This window comes from Fusarium vanettenii (assembly GCF_000151355.1).
Source record: "Fusarium vanettenii 77-13-4 chromosome 4 genomic scaffold NECHAsca_3_chr4_2_0, whole genome shotgun sequence".
Lineage (NCBI taxonomy): Eukaryota > Fungi > Ascomycota > Sordariomycetes > Hypocreales > Nectriaceae > Fusarium > Fusarium vanettenii.
In genome coordinates this window covers 1221807-1247726 of record NW_003315879.1, presented here as the reverse complement: position 1 = coordinate 1247726, position 25920 = coordinate 1221807, and the positions used below count along the sequence as shown (strand labels likewise).

General features: G+C 53.4%; 7 protein-coding genes across 7 annotated transcripts; 4 read left to right on the top strand and 3 right to left on the bottom strand.

Annotated features, from left to right (window-relative positions):
• Positions 1 to 1481: 1481 nt before the first annotated feature.
• On the bottom strand, positions 1482 to 5351 carry NECHADRAFT_100028 (uncharacterized protein; the record flags this gene model as incomplete). Its single annotated transcript, XM_003051619.1, has 1 exon — positions 1482 to 5351. The coding sequence occupies one exon, from the start codon at positions 5349 to 5351 to the stop codon at positions 1701 to 1703; it is 3651 nt and encodes a 1216-aa protein (XP_003051665.1). The 3' UTR covers positions 1482 to 1700.
• A 787-nt stretch (positions 5352 to 6138) lies between these two features.
• On the bottom strand, positions 6139 to 7326 carry NECHADRAFT_5326 (uncharacterized protein; the record flags this gene model as incomplete). Its single annotated transcript, XM_003051618.1, has 3 exons — positions 6139 to 6819; positions 6873 to 7182; positions 7232 to 7326. Coding segments are annotated over 3 exons (1086 nt in total), but the record flags the coding sequence as incomplete, so codon positions are not given.
• Positions 7327 to 7733: 407 nt separating this feature from the next.
• Positions 7734 to 9642, top strand: NECHADRAFT_38412 (uncharacterized protein; the record flags this gene model as incomplete). Its single annotated transcript, XM_003052062.1, has 4 exons — positions 7734 to 7801; positions 7919 to 9002; positions 9053 to 9317; positions 9365 to 9642. 4 exons carry the CDS (start codon positions 7734 to 7736, stop codon positions 9640 to 9642), a joined length of 1695 nt encoding a protein of 564 aa, XP_003052108.1.
• Positions 9643 to 10473: 831 nt separating this feature from the next.
• On the top strand, positions 10474 to 12293 carry NECHADRAFT_104073 (40S ribosomal protein S13). Its single transcript, XM_003052061.1, has 6 exons — positions 10474 to 10737; positions 10794 to 10826; positions 10936 to 10982; positions 11036 to 11592; positions 11641 to 11852; positions 12027 to 12293. Exons 1-4 carry the CDS (start codon positions 10536 to 10538, stop codon positions 11207 to 11209), a joined length of 456 nt encoding a protein of 151 aa, XP_003052107.1. The 5' UTR covers positions 10474 to 10535; the 3' UTR covers positions 11210 to 11592; positions 11641 to 11852; positions 12027 to 12293.
• Positions 12294 to 12494: 201 nt separating this feature from the next.
• NECHADRAFT_92646 (uncharacterized protein) lies at positions 12495 to 15097 on the top strand (the record flags this gene model as incomplete). The annotated part of the gene is made up of 2 exons (XM_003052060.1): positions 12495 to 13003; positions 13054 to 15097. 2 exons carry the CDS (start codon positions 12495 to 12497, stop codon positions 15095 to 15097), a joined length of 2553 nt encoding a protein of 850 aa, XP_003052106.1.
• Positions 15098 to 17394: 2297 nt separating this feature from the next.
• Positions 17395 to 18788, bottom strand: NECHADRAFT_100025 (uncharacterized protein; the record flags this gene model as incomplete). Its single annotated transcript, XM_003051617.1, has 1 exon — positions 17395 to 18788. The coding sequence occupies one exon, from the start codon at positions 18786 to 18788 to the stop codon at positions 18102 to 18104; it is 687 nt and encodes a 228-aa protein (XP_003051663.1). The 3' UTR covers positions 17395 to 18101.
• A 5063-nt stretch (positions 18789 to 23851) lies between these two features.
• NECHADRAFT_38580 (uncharacterized protein) lies at positions 23852 to 25416 on the top strand (the record flags this gene model as incomplete). The annotated part of the gene is made up of 2 exons (XM_003052059.1): positions 23852 to 25286; positions 25352 to 25416. Coding segments are annotated over 2 exons (1500 nt in total), but the record flags the coding sequence as incomplete, so codon positions are not given.
• Between the last annotated feature and the right edge of the window lie 504 nt (positions 25417 to 25920).

Here is a 25920-nt window from a genome sequence, read left to right as displayed (position 1 = left end):
GGCCTTACTTCAGCTGTCTCCTCTATCGCTCCGGAAGCCACTTCCGCAACCTACACCTGAGCTGGCTGCTGAAGCCACTGTAGGTGGAAGCCACTGTAGGTGGGATCCGGAATAGCTTTTCCCATGGAGCTAATAGCTTCATCCGTTTTGGAAGCTATGAAATCATGGCTTTTTCTCTTCCCTTCCTGCAATGCAAGCTGACCCCCCCCCCCCCTCTCTCTCAACGGCAACGGCATCTCGATGAGCCTCAGCCCCCCTGCAGCTAACCAACCAGTCCTCTTCTTCCTCCTCACACACACCTCGACTGAATTCAGCCAGCTGCTTCGCTTTCTCCAGAAAGACAAGAGAGGTACGACAAGTCACGAGAGCTGAATATGTGGAGTTTATACAATCAGTATCAGCCTGCTTCCCCAGCTCTTTGTTCTCAACCAAGGAAGTAGTAGTAAACTAGACGAGGATATCCCTTGCTGCGTCCGCATTCTGCATCATTTGTCACATCCACACTATTGGAGGGCGAAGGAGGGGGACGCTCACCACCACCACCATCATCGTCATCACGAGTAACAGAGCCAGGGACGAAAAGGTCCGCCCACGTGCAAAGGAGCCTTCGAACCGAACAGAGCCAAACGATTACCTCTTCTGGGCTTAAATCCAAGGCGTTGACTTCGGCCGGGCGGCGCGAGGCGAAGCCGAGTCAGTCTCCACGGCCGTCGATCACTCAGCAGCGCCTCTCATCACGCTCTTCCCCCTCACTCGAACGTGTGTGCCCAACCACACACACTACATCGCGTGTCATGGCGCGTAGCAAACAACCTCTGGCCGACAAGACGGGTCAGTAAGCTAGCTTCCCGTTCCCTCCATCCCCTGAGTCAAGCAAAGAAAAGAGTGTCACCCTCCTTCTTCCCATCCAATGCGGTCAAGCTCACTCCCATCTGCCGGACCTTGCCGCCCGCCTTTCACGGTTTGAACAAAAGACAAACCCAAAAGTCCCCCCGGGATGTGAGCGAGAGAGAGAGGCCCCCCTTCGCGGGTCCGGGCATTGACTGCCGAGAGGGTTGGGAAACGTTGAATGGTTCGTTGGTGTGTTCCACATGACTTGACAAGATGAGAGGAGGATCATCAACTGAAGCAAGGCTCCCTTGACGGTAGATGACAGAACTAGGAAAGGGCTTGAGACATTGGTCTGTTCTCTTCTCGGTTGAGGCTGATCGGATATGGATATGGATCGAAAATCACTTTTGACTGCAACGTTGACGATGTAGCAAAACTGCCTCCTCATGATGATCACTCTCTCGCGTGAAACCACCAGCTCGGTTCATCCTTTACCACCCCTGCAATAGACACCGCGAGTCTGATCCCCCCCCCAGGGCCTTGACCCCCTCTGGCAAATCCTCCGTCAAAACAGATCACCCTCCGGATAGGGGCCGGGGCGGATCACTCAGCTCAAACATCCAATTGAACAATCACTGGTCACGGTCACCTTTGATACAAACACCGCCAGTTCAAAACACCCAAGCCATTTTGATCGATCATCTATCAGAACGCCCTGACGCATGCAGTAGTAACCTCCCCCCCTTATCAACCCACAGCATTCCAGATTACAAGCCTCCATCCATAAGCAGAGAGAGAGAAAAAAAAATATCCTTGGTCCAAACCCTGCTACAGCCCAACCCCCCTCCTGAAACCTCTCCATGTAATTCTTACAGCACAATTGCCAGCTCCGGCCGGTCTACCTTATCCTCATCTAGGTTCGGGTAGTATGGCACCATCGCGTCCGCCCCCTGAACATACGCATCGTTGTACAGCCTCCAGTATGGCGTCCTGACCTTGCGGGCCGGATGGAATAGTCCCGCCCAGACGTAGTTGAGCACAAGCCCCGGTCCGACCGCCATACGGATAGCCTCGATGGCCTCGACGATACGGTCGATAACGTGTGGGCTGGTCTCGAAGAGGTTGGGGTAGAGGAGGTTGAGGAGATGAACCATGGCGTCCTCGCAGCCAAGACCAACCACGCCAAGAGCAATATGCTTGACTACAGAGGCTGCCGTCTGACGGTGCACCTGGTCACGGTCGATGAGGGCATCCTCAAGTAGCGGCGTCACAGCGTAGACGTAGTCCTTGGCCATCTCACCGATGTACTCGAAGAGGAAAGAGAGAGACTTGAGCACACCGTTCTGCACGTTGAGCTCAGGCACTCGGTACTCGTTCATCAACGCGGGAAGAACGGTAAAGGGCGCACAAGTCTCGGCCACGATACCGATAGCGACGGCTGTGTTGACGCGAGACTGACGCTCCTGCACTCGAAGGTTGTTGAGAAGAGTCGCCAACACATCCTGGGGACCAATAGCCTTGGCGATGAAACCGAATGTGTTGTTGGCTGCTCGTCGGATACCCTTCTTGTGAGCCTTGAGCATGTCGAGCAGCTCAAAGCAGATTCGCATCCACTCTCGCGCGTTGACGCTTTCGGGTCCACGATCTGCGATACGGCCGACCAGGTCGATGGTGTTCTCTTGAACCTTTTCGTGACGGTTTCGCAAGATGGGTGTCAGTCGTGGCAGCAGGTCCTTGATGGGTGGTTGCATCTGTGCAATACCCACGACAGTGACAATCGATCGTAGAGCACCCAGGATAGATCCAAGAACCTCGGGGTACTCTTCACCCAGGTACTCGTAGAGCACGATGCCCAGCTTGCCCATGAGAGCATCCTCGCCGCACTGCTTCATTACCATGGCGATTCGGGAGATGAGATCAGCAGCCTGTTGTCGAACCGTTGCTGACTTGTTGTTCAGTCGCCATAGGATGGTACTGACGATCTGTGGCAGATATGGCTTGCAGCGAGTTCCCAGAGCGTTGACCACAGAACCGAAGCCATTCAGCATGACCACGTCCTCAACGCTCTGCTCCTGGAACGCATGAAGGATACCATCCACAAGTCGCTCCTCCAAACGCTCGCCAATATCTGCCGCTCCCAGGCTGGCCACAATCTTTTCCACAGTCTCCACTGTCATCTTTCGATACGCCTCGCTCTCATCCTTGAGGTTGTTGACAATCCTCTCAACGATCTCGCTGACTCCAACCTTTTGGCCAATGTCAACTGTCGTCTCCACCACTTGTCGGTAGTTGCGCTTGTCCAAGGCCATCCGTCGTACCCAGAAGCTCTTGAAAAATTCATCCAGGACATGCTCCTTAAGGTATCCCGCAGTCACACCATCCGTTCCAGCACATTGGGACACCACCTTGAGGACAACCTTCTTCATTTCCTCATCTGGAGATGAGAACTCACGAAGAAGAATCTCCATGATCTGACTGGTGTAGTAGTTGGCGTATTCTTCGTCCATAAGGGGGATGATGTAGCCAACGGCCTTGAGGAAGCCTGCGAGACCCTTGCCTCGCTGCTTGCGGGCACCAGTCCACAGCGGGTTCAAGATGTCGTCGAAGCTCTCAATACCGTAGGGGTTAGAAGCTTCGGCCAGAGCGGCAATGGCAAGACTGGTAACTGTCCTGACCTTGGTCTGTTCGTCGTTAAGGTTCGGACCAATACACTCCACCAGTCCCTTGAGGTGTGGCAGGACTGCGCAGCCCATTAGGATAGGGATTTGCTGCACAATCTTGACACCAGTGTGACGAGCCTGCCAGGACTTCTTGCTTCGGCAGACCGCTCTAAGGAATGGCAACAAAGCTGGGATACCCAGAGCAGAGGCAACGACGGCAAACGCTCTGGCCGTCGTGTTTCTGACATACTCGTCCACGTGGTCGATATCAGGTCGCATAGTGCTGATCATGGTAGCAAGACCAGCCGCCTTGCTAAGGTTCGAGATGATCTCACGACCCTCCACTCTTGCATAGTAGTCTTGGTCGATGAGAAGTGGCTCAATGACGACCAGGATCTTGTGAACATAAGGTCGCACCAGGTCGTCGAGCTTGTAAAGGATTCGGTCAATGACCTTGACCAGCAGATGGCGCTCCTGGTCCTCCAGAGTCTTCTCCATGAGAAGGGGTAGAATTTGGTCAAAGAGTGGTCCGGCTCCAAACTGCCTAGCATTATCCGTGATTTGTCGAAGGGCAGTCTTTCGCATAGGAGGGGTACCGTTCTTGATCTTGAGAAGTAACCTCATGATCTTCCTCTCCTTAAGCTCCTCAACTGTCAGGGCGTTCTCGTCAGAACCATCGGTGAGCTTTCCAAAGTAGGCCATATCTTCAGCCTTGAAGAACTGAAGATCGCCAACCCCCGGAATCTCAGCTGGCATTGGCTTGCCGCTGAGTCGTACTTGCTCGGGATCCTGCATCATGAAGCCTGTTTGAGCAGCTGGGGTGGCCATGAGCTTGTGCGCCGGGGCGCGAACTGGCTCATAGCCCGGAGGAGGGTCAAGGACCTTGTAACCCTCATTCTCGCCAGGAAGAAGAATATCGAGCTCTTCATCGCTAAGGGGAAGGTTGCGGCCAGAGATATCGGTGCCAAAGGTAGTGGGCAAAGCCGGAGCAGATGACTGGTGCACCGGTGTGGCCAGTCCTTGGTTGCCCATTGGGGTGGCCGATGGAGCCTGGTCCCATCGCGAGCGTTTCTTGGGAGCTTCCGCGCCCGGCGCAGAAATAGCAGGTGCTTGATCCCATCGCGAACGCTTTGGCTTGGCCGCGTCGTCTGCTTCGGATTTGTCGGTCTCTGCAGGCGCCGAAGCCACGTCCCATCTCTTCTTGCGCTTTCGTCCAGCAGGAGCAGCGTCAGCCGATTCCGCTTCAGCGCTATCCTTGTCTCCATCAGTGAGCATAGGCTTGGCATCGTCGTCATCCACCTTGCCTTCCTGCTTCGCCCTGATGGCTTGTCGAACGCGTTCCTCCTCCCTCTCCAGCTCGCGGGCCTCCATAACCTCGCGGTAGCTAGAGCCATTCTCGCCAGCACCGTCCTTGCGATCCTTGGCAAAGGGGTCGGCGCGTGTGGGAGTCAGGGTACGGTTGAACCGGCGCTTCTGGTAGTCGGTTTCGCGGTCGACGATTCGGCCGCTCTTCTCTCCCTTTCCAGCCAAGATATCATCCTCCTCCACGCCGCTTCCCCGGGCGAACTCGTCAATCATATCTCGCGACGCAGTATACTGGCCGACGAGTCGTCGCGTGTTATCAGCTCCCTCCATCTCTTCATCATCATCGCCCATCGGCAGCGACGTGTGGTATCCGGCAAACTTGTCGGGGCCATCGCGATCGTAGAGGTCATTGTCGGCGCTATCGATCAGCTTCTGCTTGGTATCGTCGGTTCGCTGGTTGCCGGCATCAAAGGTGCGCGACCCCTTCTTCGCGGCAGCAGCAGCGTTCCGCTCCTGCTGGAGCTTCTTGATGGTCTCGAAATCCGCGTCAGACATCTTGACTTATGGCATTCGCAGCTTCATCCCGGTTCAAGAGTACAAGGGGCGCTCCCGGCGTTGTCGTTGCGCATGGAGAGTTGCTGGTGAGATGGCTAGTCGCAAAAATGCACTGCGTTGCTCTGTTTGGGAGGCAAAAAGTAACGACTCGAGGGGGACCCGCAGTTTAGCCGCCTAAAATTGCATGTGCAGTGCCTGAGACGGATATCAAAGCCCGGCATTTGCCAACAGGTTTTATGTCTTTTGTTTTGTAATGATGTAAAATAAGTTACTAATGTCTACGCATTACATCTGAAATAGCAAGTATTTTATTCATCTTTGGTGGGTTGATGAGTGGTGAACAAGAGGACAGCACGCGACAGAGACCCTCAGATTCGCGTCCCCACCAACCTAGTTAGTAGGCATTCTCCATCATGCGTATGCCGAAGATTCAGACTCGGGAAATTAATAATCGACGTATTTGATTGTAGGTGACTTTTTCTATGAGCAATTGACTATTTACCGGCCGTGATGGCTTGAGGAAAATGCGTTTTCTCGGTACAAGTCACGTAGATTTCCACTCCTTAGACCAGAACTCAACAGCCTGCCCTCCATTCATGTCTAGCTTTCTCATAGGTGGTTGATGGTGACATGATCATGTACAACAGCATGAGTTCATACAAAAATTATTTACATAGGTAATACAGCCATACAAATTGTATTACCTCATCGCGAGAGCGCGTAGTCTCTTTGATCTTCGACCGTGTCCAGTTTCACCTGGCATTGGTTCATCCTTCAACTCGACAATTGTCTCCTCCTTCTTCACCTTAGTCTCGGTTTCTGTGACGGAAACACGTTGTCTCTTTCTCTTGGTGACTTTTTCCTCCACGGAGACCTCCTCGATCTTTACCACTGAGGCCTCTTCCTTTTTCACCGCTTGGCTTGAAAACTCCTTGAGGTCAGCCGTAAAAAGGACAGAATGGGCCCAGCCAGCATAATCTCCCCATAGCGCTCTGAAATGATCTCCCACAGCATCGTACATAGTCTTGTTGAATGTTTTGGCCTTTGACTTGGCAAATTTGTAGTCTCGTTGAGCGATTTGCCAGACATGAGTGTCAACTGGGACAGATTCACCCCATCCCAAGCCCATCAAGCAGACACAGTCTGCAACTTTTGGGCCGACTCCCTTTAATGAGAGAAGTTGCTCTTGTGCTTCTTTATAGGTTGCATGTTGCTCATCGGGTACTCGAGGCGTGTTGAAGCCTGGATGTGCTGGGTTTCGAAGGGTTTCCAACCAATTGTCTGGCTTCTCCTTGGCAACCATCCGTGCCGTCTCAGCAATGTACTTGGCACGATAGCCAAATCCGAGTTCTCTCAGATGTGCCTCTACTCGGTCACCTGTCAGATCGTGGGGAGTTGGAAAATCGTGGAAAGCCTCATCCCCAACGTGGCCGATGAGTGGACCATAGTGTTGACACAGCTTGTGAACCTAGACACAATAGTGAGTCAGTGAGCCAACTTTCTTGATTCAAATCCACTCACCATCTGAGATATTCGGGAAATGTTGTTGTTGCTGCTGCATATGAAACATATCAACGCCTCCCAAGCATCTTGACTGAGAATGCGGACACCCTTGAACTGGGGTGCTCTCTTGCGAAAGTTTGGGTCCGCCTCCGACCATTGCTCATACAGAGTTCCAAGATCCAGCTTCAGACTGAAATAGTGTCGCAGAAGGGCCTCAGTGTCGTCCTTTGGTGATGCCTGGGACTTAACAGCTGGCCAGGTGACTCGGTAATGAAGATGAGTTGAGTCCTGCTTCAGATGAAGGATGCGCCCATGCAAAGTACATGTCCTACCGATTTTAGAACCTTATGATCATAATGAATAGAGTAAGAACTGACCATTCATGATCAATCTTTCGCCATCTGAATGACTGTCCGCAACGTAGGGTGGTGTTGATGCACAGCTCGGCTAGTGACACCGGCAGCTTGCGCCAGTGAGGAAGTTTTACAAGAGACATTTATGGGAATTCGATTATGTCTGAGTCTTTCTTAGCAAGACGTTTCAATACGAAAGAGAGAATTTGACAGTGAATTGGTGAAAAAGTATGAGTTTATGCCGTTGGTGGCGACTCTCACTCAGGTCCTTCAGTGGCTTGCCCCCTGAATCCAGGCCGGCTCGCCGGGAGGTTTTGCAGGTGGTCTAGAATCCGATTCGCACTAACCCAAAGTAGAACTAGCGCCATCTGGCAAAAAAAGCTCCAGCCTCGCGCGATGCCTACAGCTCTTTGGAACTGGAACCTCGTTGCGGCTTGAATCAACCAACTCCGCCTGCCAACCAGACAACATCATCAATTTCAGAGACTCATTATTTTCTCTGAAGTCGCCTGTCTGTATAGCCAGTATGAACGGCGACAGTTACTCTTCGCGGGGTAAGTTTATCCGCAGACCTGACTCCATCTTTCGCGTCGCGTCGCTAACCCTTCTTTCTCGCAGACGGGCGCAGGGGACGAGACTATCCTGTAAGGAAACGCATCTCCATCTCGTCGTGTTTCAACCTAACCATGTTTAGTCTTCCAGAGGTGATAGGGACGATCGTCGTGACCGTCACAGGGACCGTGATCGCAGGCGCTCTCGCTCACCAGACCACCGAAGCCATCGCCGGGGCGAAGGCGACGTCGACGCCTACTCTTCTAGCCGAAACCACCGAGACCGCGAGCGCGAGGATCGATACTCTGGCCGTGACAGGCGAGGCGACCGTGAATGGGATCGAGACCGGGGCTCCTCCCGTCGGGACGCTCGCCGCGACGATGACGAACGGCCGAACAGGCGAGACCGAGATCCTTATGATGACCGTCGCCGAGGTGGCAGGGACCGTCGCGAGGAGGGATTTGGTGCAAGACACGAGAACCGCCGAAGTGCGAGCCCGCCGCCCAAGAAGCGCGAGCCTACTCCGGATTTGACCAACATCGTGCCCATTCTGGAACGCAAGCGTCGCCTGACCCAGTGGGATATCAAGCCCCCGGGTTACGACAACGTCACAGCCGAACAGGCCAAGCTATCGGGAATGTTCCCTCTTCCTGGCGCTCCTCGGCAGCAGCCCATGGATCCTAGCAAACTTCAAGCCTTTATGAACCAGCCCGGTGGTCAGGTTACGAGCGCTGGCCTCAAGGCTAACAACTCTCGCCAATCGAAGCGTCTTTTGGTTTCCAAGATTCCATCAGGCACGAGCGAGGAGGCTTTGATATCGTTCTTCAACCTTCAACTCAACGGCCTGAATGTCATTGACGCCACGGATCCTTGCATTCTGTGCCAGTTCTCCAACGATCGCTCCTTTGCTGTCCTGGAGTTCAGGGAAGCCTCAGAAGCCACTGTCGCCCTTGCGCTGGATGGTACTTCCATGGAGCCGGACGATGCGAACGGCGCTTCGAACGGAGAATCTCGTGGTCTTGAGATCCGCCGACCTCGCGACTACGTTGTGCCTGCCGTGACTGAGGAGGTCTCTTACAACCCCGATGTCGTCTCCAACATTGTGCCCGATACTATCAACAAGCTATGCATCACCAACATCCCCCCTTTCCTGGCGGAGGATCAGGTTATCGAGCTTCTTGCAGCTTTCGGAAAGCCCAAGGCGTTTGTACTTGTCAAGGATAGAGGAACGGAGGAATCCAGAGTGAGTACTGAAATTCGTAACTTCTTGGCCATTCTAACTAGGTCACTCAGGGTATCGCTTTTGCCGAATATCAGGATCCCAACGCTGCCAACCCGACTGCTCTTGACACTCTGAATGGCATGGATGTTGGAGGCAAGAAGCTCAAGGTCACCAAGGCGAGCATTGGTCCCACACAGGTCGCTAACTTCGACGTTGGTATCACTGCCATCAGTGGCTTGGCTTCTCAGACTGCCAACGATGTTGAAGGAAGCCGGGTGCTCCAACTTCTCAACATGGTTACTGCCGAGGAACTGTTGGACAATGACGACTACGAAGGTATGTATATCATCTTGCTGTGTCTTTCCTTGCTAACATTGTGTCAGAAATTTGCGAGGACGTCAAAGAGGAGTGCTCCAAGTTTGGAAAGATCATTGACATGAAGATCCCTCGGCCTACCGGCGGCAGCAGGCAGTCTGCCGGCGTGGGTAAGATTTTTGTCAAGTATGAGACCATCGAAGATACAACAAAGGCGCTCAAGGCTTTGGCGGGCCGGAAATTCGCTGACAGAACCGTGGTTACCACGTACTTCCCCGAGGTATGTCCCTTGAGCTCTCTGGTAATGCTTCCTTCAGCGCTAACACTACATGCAGGAGAACTTTGACGTTGGTGCTTGGTAAGAATGGATCCATGGATATTTAATAGTGGGTGCGCAAGGGGACGTGGTCTAGCAATGCAATCAACAGTCAACCTTGGCTATATACTTTGAGGGGCAGGAGTCTTCAGTCGGTGTACGGGTAGGTCATCAATCGAAAATGTAAAACAGAGGGCATCGCTCAGCATTGTTGAATTGAATCAATCACATGAAAGCACTCAATTGGAATGTCAATTAGGATGTGCAAGTGCAAGTATGAGATAATTGAGTTGGTATTATGAGCATGCAAACCAGAGAATGGAAAGCAATGAAACTATATGTAACTACGTCTGCCGAACAATATCGGGCAAAGGAAACCTGTGATCTGTTAGCGCTGATGCATTGACAGAAAAATGAAGCAGAAAAAGTCAAGCAAATGACCAGAAATCAGAAGTCCTGTTCATTCATTGAGCCCGAAGGCTCTAACATAAGAGGTACCAGAATAAAATGTAATGTGTTCTATCATCATCGGAAGGTCGACAAAGGAAAGGGGAAGATGTCATCAAGCCAGACTTACCAAAATCAGGAGAATTTGCGTGAAGCTCAAAAGCTCATAAAGCTTGAGGTTGAACGAAAGAAAAGGTTGGCTTTGAGTCGCGACGAGAAGAAAAACGCGACATATCGCCAACTCGGATCTGGGCACGTGATTAGACTCCACAGACCTGCATGCCCTGTGGCTGGGGACCCAGTGTGGCGCTCATGCCACATACCACTCCTGCCCTAACCTAAGCGAAAAATTCCAACGATCCACACAAACCGCCCTTTCTCGCAATCTCTCGAACTTTTTACGAAGCTCGACCAAGCCGACTCCGACTACTTACCATCCGCAGCATCACCACCACAGCCGCCGCCAAACAGACAAGATGGGCCGACTTCACAGCAAGGGCAAGGGCATTTCTGCCTCCGCTCTCCCCTACTCCCGCGCCGCCCCCGCGTGGTTGAAGACCACCCCCGACCAGGTCGTCGACCAGATCTGCAAGCTCGCCCGAAAGGGTGCTACCCCTTCTCAGATCGGTGTCGTCCTCCGTGACTCCCACGGCATTGCCCAGGTCAAGATTGTCACCGGTATGGAAATTCCAAGGAGCGAGAATTGAGAGCGTGCTGCTAACATTGACGGACAGGTAACCGAATCCTCCGAATCCTGAAGTCCAACGGTACGGTTCCCTGAGAGACGCGACGCACATTGGTGGTGGAAACATATCTCTGGAGAAAATTCTCCTCTTATGCCTCTGTACGGTCAAGACTGACAGAGTGATTAAACAGGCCTCGCCCCCGAGCTTCCCGAGGATCTGTACATGCTCATCAAGAAGGTAAAGTGATGCTGTCAAAATTTTCTGTGGTTCTGATCTAACTGGTTCAACAGGCTGTTGCTGTCCGCAAGCACCTTGAGCGCAACCGCAAGGACAAGGACTCCAAGTTCCGCCTCATTCTCATTGAGTCCCGAATCCACCGTCTTGCCCGTTACTACAAGACCGTCGGTATCCTGCCCCCCACCTGGAAGTACGAGTCCGCTACTGCCAGCACCATCGTCGCTTAAGCGGTTTAAAAAAATCAATCACGACCGGCCGCCTGGATGGAGGTGATGATGGTTTCCCGGGTCACGGAGTTGGGGGACAAATGATGGAAAAACTTGCATTTAGAGCCATGATGCTTATGCGCCCGCCCTGTCTGGGAGGACCACGGCGAAGTCGAGACTGCTCAAATAGAAAGCGATTCGACCGCTGAAATGTGTATTCAATGGGGCTTACTCAACCCAGTGACTGATAAACTCGAACCTGAACGCCATTTATGCCATATATATATCCCGTTCCCAAGTGATTCAGAACCGTGACCAGACGCCTAGGCACTTAAGTAGTTCCCTCAAGTTCTTTTGATTTTTGAAGGAGGTATTCTCCCAATACTCGAAGAGGGTCGTTCGGCCTGGCGATATGTTAGTTGCTGTCGCCAAAGAGAGATCGCAGTACTTGCTTGTCTTTCGCCAGCTGCTTCATGCCTTCAAGCAAGACTCCAGTAACCTTGGTGTTCAGATATTGCCGAGTTGAATCGCCATGCGGGGGAGCCTCGGCGGGGATGTTGAAACCTGGATCTGGATGCGCAGAGGCGGCTCTAGATCCTTGCGCTGGAGTTCCGGTTCTGGCAGGTACAGGGCTGGGCGCATGGGCGACGGGGGCTGGAGAGGACTTCATTTTCGCGTCTATCAGCAAGGTTGATCTTTGGAGGAGCGCAGTACCAACAGAGGAGTTGGAGGGGAGTAAGGTAGGGAGTGATGGTGAATGGACTGTGTTGAACAAACATACGGTCCTTCGAGTCGCAACTGCTGTGAATAGCTGGCACTGATAGGAGCAAAGACTTACAGCAGGTTGATCGGCTGGCGCATCAGACATGACAATATCCTTCTGCAGAGCTTCTGCTTGCACAGCATGCGCGGGGAGCCCATTGGTAGCGCCCGAGTCCAACGAGGCTGCGACCTGGGGAGCTTCGGTCGTTGTTTCGGGTTTTTGAGCTTCTTCGGCCATCTTGAATACTGCCGCAGGGTCGTAAATGCCTTCCTTTGCTTGATCCGAAGTGAGAGGAGCTCCTGAGTAGACGGGAGAGTGCGATGGCTGACGGGCGAATGTTGAATCGCGCCGGTTGATTGTCGGGCACCCAGAGCGCCAGGGCGCTTTAAGAGAAAAGCACGGTGTCAGGTGACTTCGTGTTTGATCGTCTTAACAAGTGACGTGTCTGCCTTGGTCTCTCGCGTCCATCGACTTCAAAGCAACGGCAATCCATACCAAAAGCTACATTTACGTCTCTGATCTTGGGATTTCTAAATGTAAAGTATGGATGCATTTGTGACGAGGCTCCCAAGACCTCAGAGCGAGCTTGGCACTCCTGCTCGTCCCACCCCTTTAAACGAACCGGATCAAGACAGACCTTCAAAGCGAGCGAAAAGAGAAATCCCATATTCAGATTCAGATCAATCTCATCATTCTCAAGACGAAATTGTTTCAAGAAAAAAGTCTACCAACAAGGACCCTGCCAGAGACAAGGATCAAGATGTTGACGGCCCGCGGCCCACTGACTTCGAGAATGCAATGGCACCCACTGACGGGGGAACAAAGGCCATCGAGGAGTACGAGGCGATCAAGTCATCACAAGCAAGTGCCGAAGATGAAGATACCACGGAGAAAGCACAACCTCGGTGGGTAAAGGGAAGAAGCTCCATCTATTCGGATGCCTTCAACCTTGCCCTAGACACCGTTTTGGAAGAGGAGTCTCATCTCTTTGATGACAAAGAAAATGAGGTCTTCAGACAATGGCAAGGTCTGGACTATGAAGCTCAATATCTGTGCGTTCACTCCTTGCTGAGGGTATAGGGCATTCACTTACCATGCTCAGCTATGTTAGACTGTTTTTGAGAAAGACGGCGTGGTGGCATCGCCATAGTCGTCTTGGCTATCACAACGATATCTCTGACCTTGAAACTGCGATTAGTGTTCTACAGTCATCTCGTACATTACCGACTGGCACCGCTCCTCCCACGAGCAGCGTCGAGGGTATTGAGCTTGAAGAGTCAGGGCTTGGCGAATCCTTCACGTTTGCAGATGCATCCGAAGATCACATCAAGTCTGTGGAAGAGGCTGCCACTCTGCTAAGTCTCGACGAGTTGAAGGCTCTGGCGAAAGAAGCCAAGTTCCAAGGGCGCACGAAAACAGAACTCATTCGTTCTCTTGTGCGGATGAGCCATCAGCAAACTGGGCTGATGTCCGTGGGCCTCAGTAGGCACAACAGTCGTGAATCGATAACCTCTGAAGATCAAGAGAACAAGGATCCAAAAGCGGTGGCCAAAACAAAATTACGGCGAGAAGACTCGAACCGTGATCAACATTTCTTGGCAAAGATTCTCGCCATCTTGGGTCCCTGCGTTCGATTATCGCCGCCAGTGTTTAAGCTGTTTGAGCGTGTCCATCTAGTCTTTTACCGGTCAACCGAATGGACAGAGAAGTCTCTCACGACCATCATTCTTGCCAAGATCGCACGGCGCCATTACCCAGAGTACATCGTTTGTCGAAGTTCGACAATTTTTGCATCGCGGATGCATTTGTTGGAGTATGAAAGCGGTATCCGTTTAGAAGCCGAAGTCGACAGCATCATGGAATTCAACGGGCCACCTGGGGAAGAGGGTCACAAAAAGATACTTGGAATATTTGAAAAGATCTACCCTCGGTGGAAGACCCTGGTCGAAGAGGAACGACAAAAAGAGCAGACCGTATACGATATGGGCGAGGGGGCTTACTTGAGACGGTTCACGCCAGGCCACTCCTACACAAGAATCGTTCACAAAGCCGCCCCCATCTTTGGGAAACTCAAGGAACATCTCAGGGAACATGAGCTACTCAGTGAGCTTCTCGACCAACGGCTGTTCCAAATGGCTAGGCGAGGCGGATGGTATCAGCGCAAAGCCCTGTTGGAAGAGCATTACATGCCCACGCTGGACCCGAACCCCACGACCACAGATGTCGAGCAACAAAAGAAGCACTGGAAGAGGATCGCAGTGGCCACATGCGAGGCTGGGCTTCAAGACCCAGACTGTCATCTGATATTCCATTACGACCTTCAGAAACGGCTGGTCAAGCTAGAGAAGAAGCTGCGAATTCCCCGTCGATTACAGCACGATTTTGGCCATGTGCACCTCGAGAAGCCCGTGGAGCATACCGTTGAAGGAGTCCAGCTCAAAAGGGATGTTCCTACTAAGATCGGTCGCCAGACAGTCTGGCTCGACGAGCTCGACTGCCAAGAAGAGTGCAGTGTCGAGGAGATGTGCTTGAGTCATTACCGGGCGCAGGGCTGGAAGGGATATCACGCCGAGGGTGGCATCATCCGCACCCTCTTTGCGTATCTCTTTTACGACATCATATTCCTCTACATTCCCAACGTATTTCAGACAGCATACCAGATGTGCCCTCTGGACCTGCACACAGATGCCTTCTACCCAGCCAGGGCATCAGAGATCAACCACAGACTGGTTGAAATTACCAATGGAGAAGGACCACGGCTCCTTCGCCAAGTCTGGGAGAGGGAAAGCGAGAAGAGGACGAGCGTGGTGGGTCTCAATTGGGACTTTGACATTGAAGACCTCGTGGAGCTAGTGGAATGCTTCGAGGGTAGTGCTCTCGCAGCCGTGTGCAAGGTCATGGCTCAAGAGTACCGGCAGAGGGGTGGTGGTATCCCCGACCTGATTCTCTGGCGGACCAGAGACACAACGGGGAACGGCGGCGACGGGCCGGCAAAGTCAAAAGGAGAAGTCATGTTCTCGGAGGTCAAGAGCGCCAACGACAGGTTGAGTGATACTCAACGGCTCTGGATCCATGTGCTCACGGGGGCAGGGGTCAAGGTTGCGCTCTGCAACGCCGTGGCAAAAGAGGTGAGGGAGGTGGATTAATTCCGATCCCAGGATTCTTGCATACAGTACCTACATACATGCTCCGTACAGGGCTTACAGACGCGAAGGATGGTTTGGTGATCTTGCATCACATATAGAGAACAGTTGCGAGGGTTCGAGGTGACGGACGGCCCTGCAATTCCACCGTGCATTCGCGTCCACTTGAGCTACGGGGGTCAACTCAATCTTGGCCTAGGAGAAGCTATATCGGGATACGAAAAACCAGGCCGTCCACAAGGTTGCAGATGTCCAAGGCCGACTTCTCGAACCGACAAGGAGGCAAGAGCCAAAATTAGCAACGGTCGAAGCGGTTTGGAAACGAGTCCAAGGGCCATGTTCCACCCAGCAGCCTGGTTGCAACGGTCTCAAACCCGTTTCTAATCTCAGTCTCAGGGCTAAGGAGGCCCTCGTCGGTTTCAGATAGGCGGGAGGCGTTGGCGTGAGAAGCTCGTCTGGTGGTAGCCAATGGAAGCGATGGAAGGGGGGGCGCCGGAGACGGTGTGATGCGCAGGGTTATCACATCACCACATGCGCATCTCGTCACTGGCGCCCTCTGCCGGTTGGACGCAGTCGTTGGTGATGTGGGCGGTCTCCAGCCTCTGAAGGGGGGCAGAGAGGTCACACACACAGACGCACGCACACTGAGAATGCCACGAGAGAGCGGGAGAGGGAGAGCAACAGAGCACGCGGGGTACCTAGCCTGGGAGACAGTGCTACCACTCGGGCCCGTGCTGTGGGTGACGGGCCATGATGATCTAGAGCCACGGGCAGCATCGATGTGACGATCGAGAGAGATAATCGACCGGGACAAGAGGATGAACAGGCCACGCCAAGTGATGTACAAGATGACAACCGCGACATGTCTTTGATGTGGCACAATGGCCAACCAGGTCTTGACAAGGCGGATGGATATTCACTCACTCACAGAGTCAAGATTCACATCCTGCTCACCTGGGTGACAAGAGTTGAATGGAAACAGCCTAGCATGGAGGTTAGCGCGCTGCATCCTCTTGCAGTAGCTGGGTAGCATGCGCGAAACGAAGCGAGGAGACTGGAAACGAGGGAGCGAGAGGGACCACCTGAAGCCGACACGCAGTCTCTGAAAGACACAGACACAGACAGAGGCATAGACAGAGAAACGACGCTTCTGCATCTCCCCCAAATGCTCACAATCGTCGACCCACAGACCCGGGCGCTTAGCACGCCGCCAATCACGCAGCCCCCGGCCCCGTGGTGGGTGATGAGCTCGCCCGCAGCAGCCAATGGAACGCTCCGCCCGCCTCCTGGCGCCCTCTGCCCGGCGCTTACAGGCAAGCCCAGGCCAGGGCAGTTTTCTGGGGTCCCGCCGGACCAGGGTGCTGGGTCGCGCCGTCGACGGAGAGAGGGCAGTCAGTCGCCACGCCGCTTTTACAGAGAAAAGGGAAACATCCATTCGGCTGGGTTGGGCTGGGGCCGGCGTCCAGGCTAGTCAAGGGGGGGTGCCGGCAGAGTGGAAACGACGATTTGGAAGGATTTCTGAGGCCCTGGGGGGCTGGAAGAGAATCTCTGTGAGAAGCAGAGTGAGGAATATGCAAGAGACAGAGAACAAGGACGATGGATGGGAAATCTACCTTGCAGTTGGCACTTGTTGCTTTTCGTCTGCCTTGCCTACGAATCCCGTTTAATGCGGCCTAAAATCTGGCCCCTGTGGGCCTCTGTTCATCACCATCAAAGCACGCACCGCACGCACCTAAGAAGCAAAGAGAAGAAAAAATTGAGAGCAGGTCCGTTCTCGTTGTAGTTTGACAGGTCTCCATCAGTTCTTGTCCAGGGGTGCGTGTGGGCAACCCAGACAAAGAAAAGGGCAGTCGTAATCCAATCTCGAGTACAGATTCATTCAATCTCGGTCCCAAAGTTCCCCAGTATAATCAAGTCATTCTATTATACAAGGAACAGGATTATAGATGTTAAGTAAAATAAGAATAAAATCAAAACGAGTCTGGGCGGGGCTTGGAGCGGGATATTACTACTAATAGCAGTGGAGAGAGACGGTCACGAAAAAGGCCTTGCACATCCTAGATTCGCGATGCAAAGATATTCCCGTTGATGAGCGGCCCATTCTCGAGGCCATGGTAGATCTGTAAACAAACAAGCCATTTCTAATATGGCAAAATAAACAATGCTCAGTAATGCTTGGCAAAACACTCGACAATCACATCAATCTGGTCGGTGAGAACCCATCTCTCAGATGACAATGCACCGACTAGTCAGTCGGTTATCCTCACCAACACCACAAAAGTCAGAGCACACGCCAAAATCGTGGTCAAAACAGCCCATGGCTTTGTTAATTTGCGGACAAACACGTTACCGAGAGCTAATTTCGTGTGCCCGAGACACGGGCCACCAACCCTCAAGCCTTTCCCTCTCCCACTCCCATCTTATCACATCCCATGCCTGCGCTTGCTATCGAGGCTGTTGGGTCGGTCCCACCTCGCCGCCTTGCCTTGTAGTCCTTCCTTGCCTGATCCCAACCAACTCCCCCGCGCCGAATCCTTTCACATGTCGTGGTATCGAACCTCTCAGTATAAGCCATTGCCCCCAGGGAAAGGCCATATCCAAGATGGTCATAAAAATAAAAAAGGACGTAAAAACGCCGCCAAACTCCTCCAGCCGTGCCTCCAGTATAATTCCAATAGTAGTGCCTCGTAACCAATTCGACTCCTCCAAAACGCGTGCCGGAATAAATGTCAAAGCAGGGAGTGGTGGTGAAGTGAAATTGCGCCCATCCATGCCCGTGGCGTCAATGCCGGGAGCCTCATAATCATATGCTGGCTCCTGCAGGTACCCCAGGCCTATTCCATGTCTCGCCCTCTCTTCGCGTCTTCGTTTTCGGTATGGCCCTTATGATGCATGTCTAAACAAATGAAATTTCGTCATATTCGAAGGATCGTCAAGTTTGTGTGTTGAATGAGCATATATATGCTCTTGGTCGTCGGTATGATGCGTGAATTGTAGTGTTGCCGACTCATTCAATCTTGCGTCGCTTTCCCTTTGGCGCAGGTGCCATTCTCGGTGTGTAAGTGACGGTTCTTGTCACAACCTCCCGGATGTGGCGCACGCTGGTTCGTGAAGCCTTCTTCTTCTCGGCGAACCGGGCCTTGAGGGCGGCGTCCCAGTCGAATACTGAGTGGACTGGTCTGGCACTGAAGGGTGAGCGAGGAGTGGACACGCTCAAGGGCGAGTCCAAGTTAGCCACGCTAGGGCTTGGGGGCAGCTTAAGGCTGGGAAAGGTAGCAGGCCCTGTAGGAGGGGCAGACATGGGAGCAGTGTAGGTGAATGGGCTGGGAGGCACCATTGGTGCCGTGGCCGGAGGGGAAGGGCCGGTTGAGGTCTTTGAGCTGGTGCTGGAAGCCGATGATGGCGGAGTGATGTTGCACTTGCTAGAGGCGTCGGTTTCCTCACTGGTTGCCGAGTCCGGGATAGAGTCGGGAGTGGTTTCACCAGAGCTCGGAGCTGGTGAGTTGAGAGCCATAGCCTTGGTGAGGAAGTCGGTATAGGCTGAAGGCGGGCTGATGGGCGTCTTGATGAAGTCCGGGTCAGGCTTGAAGTTGAACGAGATGGCCGAGATGGGAGTTGCCGAAGTGATCTCGGAGGGAAAGGTAGCGGTGACGGGGGTGGTGAGCTTCCCCAACTTGGGCTTGGCGGTAGGCATGGTGATGATAGTTGAGCTGAATGTATTGTACTGTCGAGACAAGGCGGTTAAAGTCGATCAAGCTGAGTCGGGGAGTTTACTGTAGGCAGGGTCCGTCGAGGTAGATGAACCAACAGCCAACCCCAGGTAATAAGAATGCAGGCAGATGGGAGCAGCGAGCGAACAGACTGACTGAGGAAGAGGTGGAAGCAAAAGTGTGGGAGATGGCAGCACCAGGCGATTATAAGGAAACGAAGGGCTGCGTCAAGTATTTGGCGCCGGGAGGAACAAAGTGGAAGAGGTAGAGGTGGGCGCTTGAAGGGGGTGTGAAGAAGTTGGAACAAGGTGGAGCTATGACGGATATGGAGGAGTGAGGGTGAGAGTGGAGGGGTAGGGGGAGTGTGTTGATTGACCCTTGCCAGATGGATTGGATGGGGGGATGGGGACGACGTGCTCCGTACAATGCGGGATGGGCACAGCACAGCACAGCACAGCACAGCAGGACTCATACAGGATACAGCCCAGATGGAGCCGGCGCGTGTGGAAGACACGGCCAGGGAGCAGAGGACAAGCTGACCAGCAGCACCAGCAACAGGCGCGTACGGAGGTGCAGAACCTGGCCAGACAGGGCAGACAGGGCGGCAACTGCACGAGAAACGACAACGCGAGCCGGGGAGGGGCGGGTCTAGCATCCATCCATCGCCAGAAAGATGTGCTGCTGCTGCTTCTGCTGCGTCGAGCCCAGTCCAGTTCAGTCTGCGCGGGCTGCAAGCGTGCAATGCGAGGATGTGACTGCGTCCATGGTAGGCTCCATGCCCTGCGCGGGACAAATTCTAGCGGGTGAGGACGGATGATGCAGTATGCTCAGGCATGTCACTTTGTCTCTTTCTTTTCTTGCCAGCCGCTAATGGGTGGGTGGATGGCGCTCTGTGTTGGTGATGGGGAAGCTATCTGGCTATGCTGGCAAACCGTCTCTCCAGAGTTGGCCTTTGACCCGGATGACTGCCAGCCAACGCCTCGGTTTGGATTGTGACAGACTGTCTTGTGAACTTGGCTCTCTCGAGAAAGCCCATCGCGTCCTGTTAGTATGAAGGTGTTGGTCGGCGGCTCAACTGCTCAGCTTCAGCGGGCCGTGGTTGGTGGTGGCACAGGCGCTGTGATGGCTGTAAGTTGGAAGGGCCCAATCGTTAATTGGGATTGGGCGACTCTGGCGGCGGGTCAGGAGCCATTGCCATAGTCGCGTTAAAAGCGGCGGCACCGGCCTACGCCTACTCGAGAATAGGAGGTACCCAAGCAACGAGCGACTAGCAGGGGGGCGGGAGGCTTGATGATTCGACAGGGCAGGGGGCGATCGAATGCCTGGCCTCTTGCTTTTTTTATTCTCGAAAGCCCCCTTGAAGTTGAGCAGCCCTTGAACAGTGGCCCGTCATCCTTGCACTGGCCTGGATCCCCTTAAGCTGTTTGGCTGCTGGCGCCGTTGCTGGCGCCGGGGATGGGTTTCCTGGCCCAGATGGTCGGTGAGGAATGTGATTCGACCAGCGAGGCCTGGGGAGCACTTGGGGAAAACGCCATGTCGGGCGGCTTTTCGGCTTTTTGGTAATGGTTTGGCTTGCGAGGAGGCAAACTGCCGAGCGAATGGGATCTTGCCCATGGCAGATTGAGCTCTTTTGACAGCGACGAGGCCTGTCTGGTGCTGACGACTGACGACGGGTAGTGACTGCGGCTGGACTGCGGCTGACGATTGACGATTGACGTTTACGAGGATAATGGCTGTATCTGTCTGTCCTTGTGAACTGCATCTTGTGATGCCATTGATGGATGGAGGAGCAGGGGTGGTTGCGAGAAGGAGGATGAGCAGTGTCTTGGAAGAGATGCGAGTCCACTATTGGCTCCTGCCACAACTTCTTTCACCCTTGAATTTGGAACGAGTTACGAACTGATGACGGATGGCTCCTGCTTGGTTGGTACACGATGAATATCTGCAAGACACGAGGTGAAGCACCTTCCTACCTAAGGTGACCTATTTGGAAGACCTTTCTCATGGAAGCCATCTCTAGCAACGAATGCTCACTGTGGCCACCCCCTTTCCATTAATAGATCTCGTCGAATGATGTCTGCCAATGGCTGAAAAGACTCGGCCGGTTTACAATACAGCTTCGGGTTCAAGTGGCCGACCAGACGGATCTGGGGTCGGGCCGCTTCACCTTGGGACGATGGCTGCGAGACCACGCGCGCGCAAAACTCCAGTTTCTGTCTAGATCTAGTCCAAGTTGCGGCGGCCATGAGCGTCAACGAAAGTCCGCCGTGGGATGGGCGTTTAAAGAGCTGACCACACCAGCGGCATGCGAGACGGGTATTGTGGTCTGGGGCATCTGGCCAGCTTTAAAGAAGCGCGCGTCAATGCGAGGCATACTCTGCTGCAGCGACAACCAAGTTTCCAATTCTTAGCTAGTGAGGCCAAAGGCCACCCATCAAAGGCCACGAAACATTGCTGGTTAACCAGTCAACGGCCGATTGACACCTATCATTGGCGCTACATCTCGTGGTTTGTGAGAACGGTTTGAAGATCTGGGGCACTCTACACCGAGGCGCCGATGCGAAAAAAAACACGGTCTCGGAGGCGGCCTCTGGCACGCGAGGTTCGAGTTATTTTAAGGTACGGAGCGAACGGGGCTTTGCATATGATGGAGTTTCAGGCGCGAACAAGCGGATGAAACGAGACTTGGCTGGTCTTCCTGAAACAGCACCAAATCACCCGGGAATAAATCATCTAGCCATGTGTGACAGACTGTATGCTTGCGACCACACGTCAAGAATCTTGTCGTGTTTTGTGAGTGCCTGTCTCAATTCATGGTTGGTCCTATGTTCAATGTCGATTACTACGTAGGGTAAGCTGGCTGCCTATGGCAACTACGGGTTGCATAGTGGCACTTCGGCCTGCTGGGGCGTCTATTGACGAGCACCGTGAATTCTGGTCCTGTCATTCCACTGGCAACCCTGGTCTAACATGCTGTCACGATGTTGTGCTTGGATGTGAGTGAGCCGTGAAGAGCTCACTGCTGCCTGACAGACTTGAGACCTCCCCTGTCAATGTCAATAGACCTGCATATCTAAACATCGGCAACTACTCAATTAAGAAATATTACCTGGGCCATATTCCCACCGGATAGGCGAGTCGGTGGAATTCCTAGGCAGGCAACAAGCTTTAACTTGGGGACTTTGGTATTGGTCCAGGGTAAGGATCCATCTCATACCAAATTGCTCTCCGGTGAGCCCAACTGATCTGTGTTGGTTGTTGTTTCTGGGTGTGGGTTTCGCATTGACTAGAATTGCCGTGGAAATGTGCCGTTTCTATTTCAATCTCTTATTCGGGCTGCGCGAACTGCGCTCTGATGATTGTGAATTGTGACAATATTGAATGTTCCGGACTGCCCGAGAGCCTAACTCATGCATGTCCAGACCACAGAAGAAACATGCACCAACATTGTCCATACAGTACCTTGGACTGCAAAATTTCATCACTGCCAATAATAATATCACCTCAAACATGCATTGATATCGAAAAATATCAATAGAGCCGAGAGGGTACCGCAAGACAACAGCTATTCTCGGGAGGAAGCGTACTCGCGTGTACATGCGTCATCCAGGGGTGGAGTCCAGCCACTCTCGGCCAACGCAGACCGACAGGTGTCAGCCACTATCAGCCAACATTTGGAATGACTAGGTATCATGACAAAGGCAGCACGGAATAGGGGAGGCAAAAGGGGAAAAGAAGGGGAAAGGCTATTGACAGAGGAAAGGGGCAATATATGTAAGTGAATTAATAACTATTTGCTCAGCTCCATGTCCAGAAACAAATGTCTGAGTAATTGACCGCCAGCTGTCGCGCCCTTTCATTGGTGTGGCTTAGCCGGTACACGGGTGGCACTTTGCTGCTGCGCACCAGAAACAAACCATCCATCGAATGCATGACCCCACCGACCTCTCCCTCCAGCTTCCAGTCCCGTCCAGTTCAGAGTCCAGAGCCCACCTGTCCCGTCGCCGCCTTCTTCGGCTCCTCTGCCTGGCCTAGGAAATCACTGGCGCGCTGGCATGATGGCCCGAACATCACATCCATGACTGACACTGACACTGAGCTTTTTCCCGCCTGCTGCCTTGCCTTGCCTTGCCTGGGTTGTGTATCGCGCCTTCCGATCCATCCCCCCACACACCGTACCCGCCCAACCCGCAATCGCCGTGCGCCTTGTCTGTGTCTGTGTGTGAATGAGGGTGACTTCTGATCTCATCATCAGAAACCCGGCAAACCACGTTTTTCTCTCCCACTTTCAATCCTCTCTTCCCGTCTCATTCAGCTCGCCAGCCTAGAGTGTGTCACGCCATCCTCTTACTCGTCGACTCGCAGCCTCGACTCCCGCGTGACAAACGGAACGGACTGACAGCCAAAGTAAGCACATTGACTTGCCTGGCCTCGCGACGCTTCTGCTTCCCACGTTGGACTCTTGGGTCTCTTTTCTGCCTGTCCCCGATCCAACGGCCCCGACCCGACACCGTCATAGTCATAGTCATACCTGCTGCCCAGGCACCCCTCTTGGCCTCAGATCCCTTCTCTGACTCGGTCTACCGTCACGACTACAGCACCTCCCTAGGTAGCTTTAGTCACCCGGCTGCAAACGCCAACGCCACCTCTGAAATCTGCGCCCTCGTCCTCATCCTCCGACGACCCTTCTTTGCCTACCTTACCTACCCATCCCATTTCAACCTTTTCCTTAAAAACCGCCACGATTCCCCCCACCACGAGGAAGCGGAAGGCTGCTGAGGCGACGATTACCTCTGCCAACAGAGACGAAACACCCAACAAGAGAATTATCGCCTCAGCCGCCGTGTCGGACAACCACGCCCTGCCCCCGACCCCGGTCACCACAGCTAGCAACCCGATGGATTCGGACGAGGAGTACATGTCGGCTCTTTCGAGCGACGACGAGTTGATGCAGGACGACAGTGGGGACGAGATGTCGGCTGGTGACGGTAACCTTTCCCCTCTAAATAACTGGTATACTCGTTGCTGATAAAGATTCGATTTAATAGACTTCGATGATGAAGAGTTTGACGAGCCCGATCCCGACTTTGGTCTGGCCAAGGATCTCGATAAGAAGAGACAGGCCGCCCACGTCGTATCCTACAAGGTCTACGAGCCGACCGATATTCAACGCCAACAAGATGACATGATCAACGAGGTCAACATGATCCTGGACATGCAAAAAGAAGATGCCGCAATCCTGCTCCGGTATTTCCGATGGAACAAGGAGCGCCTGCTTGAAGATTACATGGACCGCCCTGAAAAGGTCCTGGAGGCTGCCGGCTTGAGTAGCAGCTCAGCGGTGCAACCACAGCTGGAAGTCATCCCTGGCTTTACCTGTGACATCTGCTGCGAGGATGAAGACGGCCTCGAGTCGTTTGCTATGAAGTGTGGTCACCGGTACTGCGTAGACTGCTACCGCCACTACTTGACCCAGAAGATCAAGGAAGAGGGTGAGGCTGCTAGGATCCAGTGCCCCTCGGACGGCTGCGGTCGTATCCTAGACTCGGCCTCGCTTGACGTGCTCGTGACGCAAGAGTTGTCGGGTCGCTACCAGGAGCTTCTCAACCGGACATATGTCGAAGACAAGGACAATTTTAAGTGGTGTCCTGCCCCGGACTGTCCCAACGCCCTCGAGTGTGGCGTCAAGAAGAAGGATCTCGACAAGATTGTCCCCACGGTCGAGTGCCGCTGCGGCTACAGGTTCTGCTTTGGCTGTCCCAACCCGGATCACCAGCCTGCTCCTTGCGAACTGGTGAAGAAATGGCTCAAGAAATGTGCCGACGACTCGGAAACGGCGAATTGGATATCGGCAAACACAAAGGAGTGTCCCAAGTGTAATTCGACCATCGAGAAGAACGGAGGTTGCAACCACATGACCTGCCGGAAGTGCAAGTACGAGTTTTGTTGGATGTGCATGGGGCTCTGGTCTGAGCACGGCACCAGTTGGTACAACTGCAACCGGTACGAGGAGAAGAGCGGTGCCGAGGCACGAGATGCGCAAGCTAAGTCGCGAACGTCTCTTGAGCGCTATCTCCACTACTACAACCGCTATGCCAACCACGAGCAATCGGCCAAGCTGGATAAGGACATTGCCCAAAAGACAGAAAAGAAGATGGTGCAGCTTCAGACCGCCTCGGGCATGTCCTGGATCGAGGTTCAGTACCTCAACTCGGCGTCCCAGGCCCTCCAGACCTGCCGACAGACCCTCAAGTGGACCTACGCTTTTGCCTTTTACCTGGCCAGAAACAACCTTACTGAGATTTTCGAGGACAACCAGAAGGACTTGGAAATGGCCGTGGAAGATCTATCCGAGATGTTTGAGAAGCCTATTCAAGAATTGTCCGACCCTAAGCTGAAGGTGGACATCATGGATAAGACCTCGTACTGTAACAAGAGGCGTGTGATTCTCCTCGCCGACACGGCCGAGAACTTGGCCAAAGGTACGTGCAACTCTTGGAAACTCGTGTATTGTTTATGATGGCATGACTGACTGACCTTTCAACAGGTGAATGGGTTTTCAACTCGGACCTCGTGGCTCCCACGACTGCTGGGCCCGCCCCCCGTCGCTAAAGCCAGAGGCATCACCATGGGAAATGCTCCAAAACTCTGCATCATGACAGCGTCCACTGCCCCCAACCAACCAGCACTTGGTTGAACAGTATTTTAACAACTGCCGTATTCTGGCCACTCGCTGGATAGGCAAGTATACGGTTGAGACGAGACACCTTGACCTTGCACAAGAAGTTGAGATCAGTGCAACAACTATAGACGGCGACATTGCTGTACAGCGACATTCATATCATAACCAGGCCACAACTGCCACCGTGGTATATGGCTCCCCAGCCTCATTGCCACCTTTCAACACAAATTTGTCTTTACCATCTGTTTTGCAACCCCCCTTTTCTTTGTTGTCCGTCATCAGTCATTCTTACCCATCATGAGAACTAGACGAGGCACAAGGCGTGGGTATTTTTAGGCGTTGGGCCCACCATAGCTGGAGGCGTTGGCGCGAAGAAGGCAATGATGACGATAAATGGCTTGGCTTGGTTGTCCTCTACAGTGGACGTGGATGGA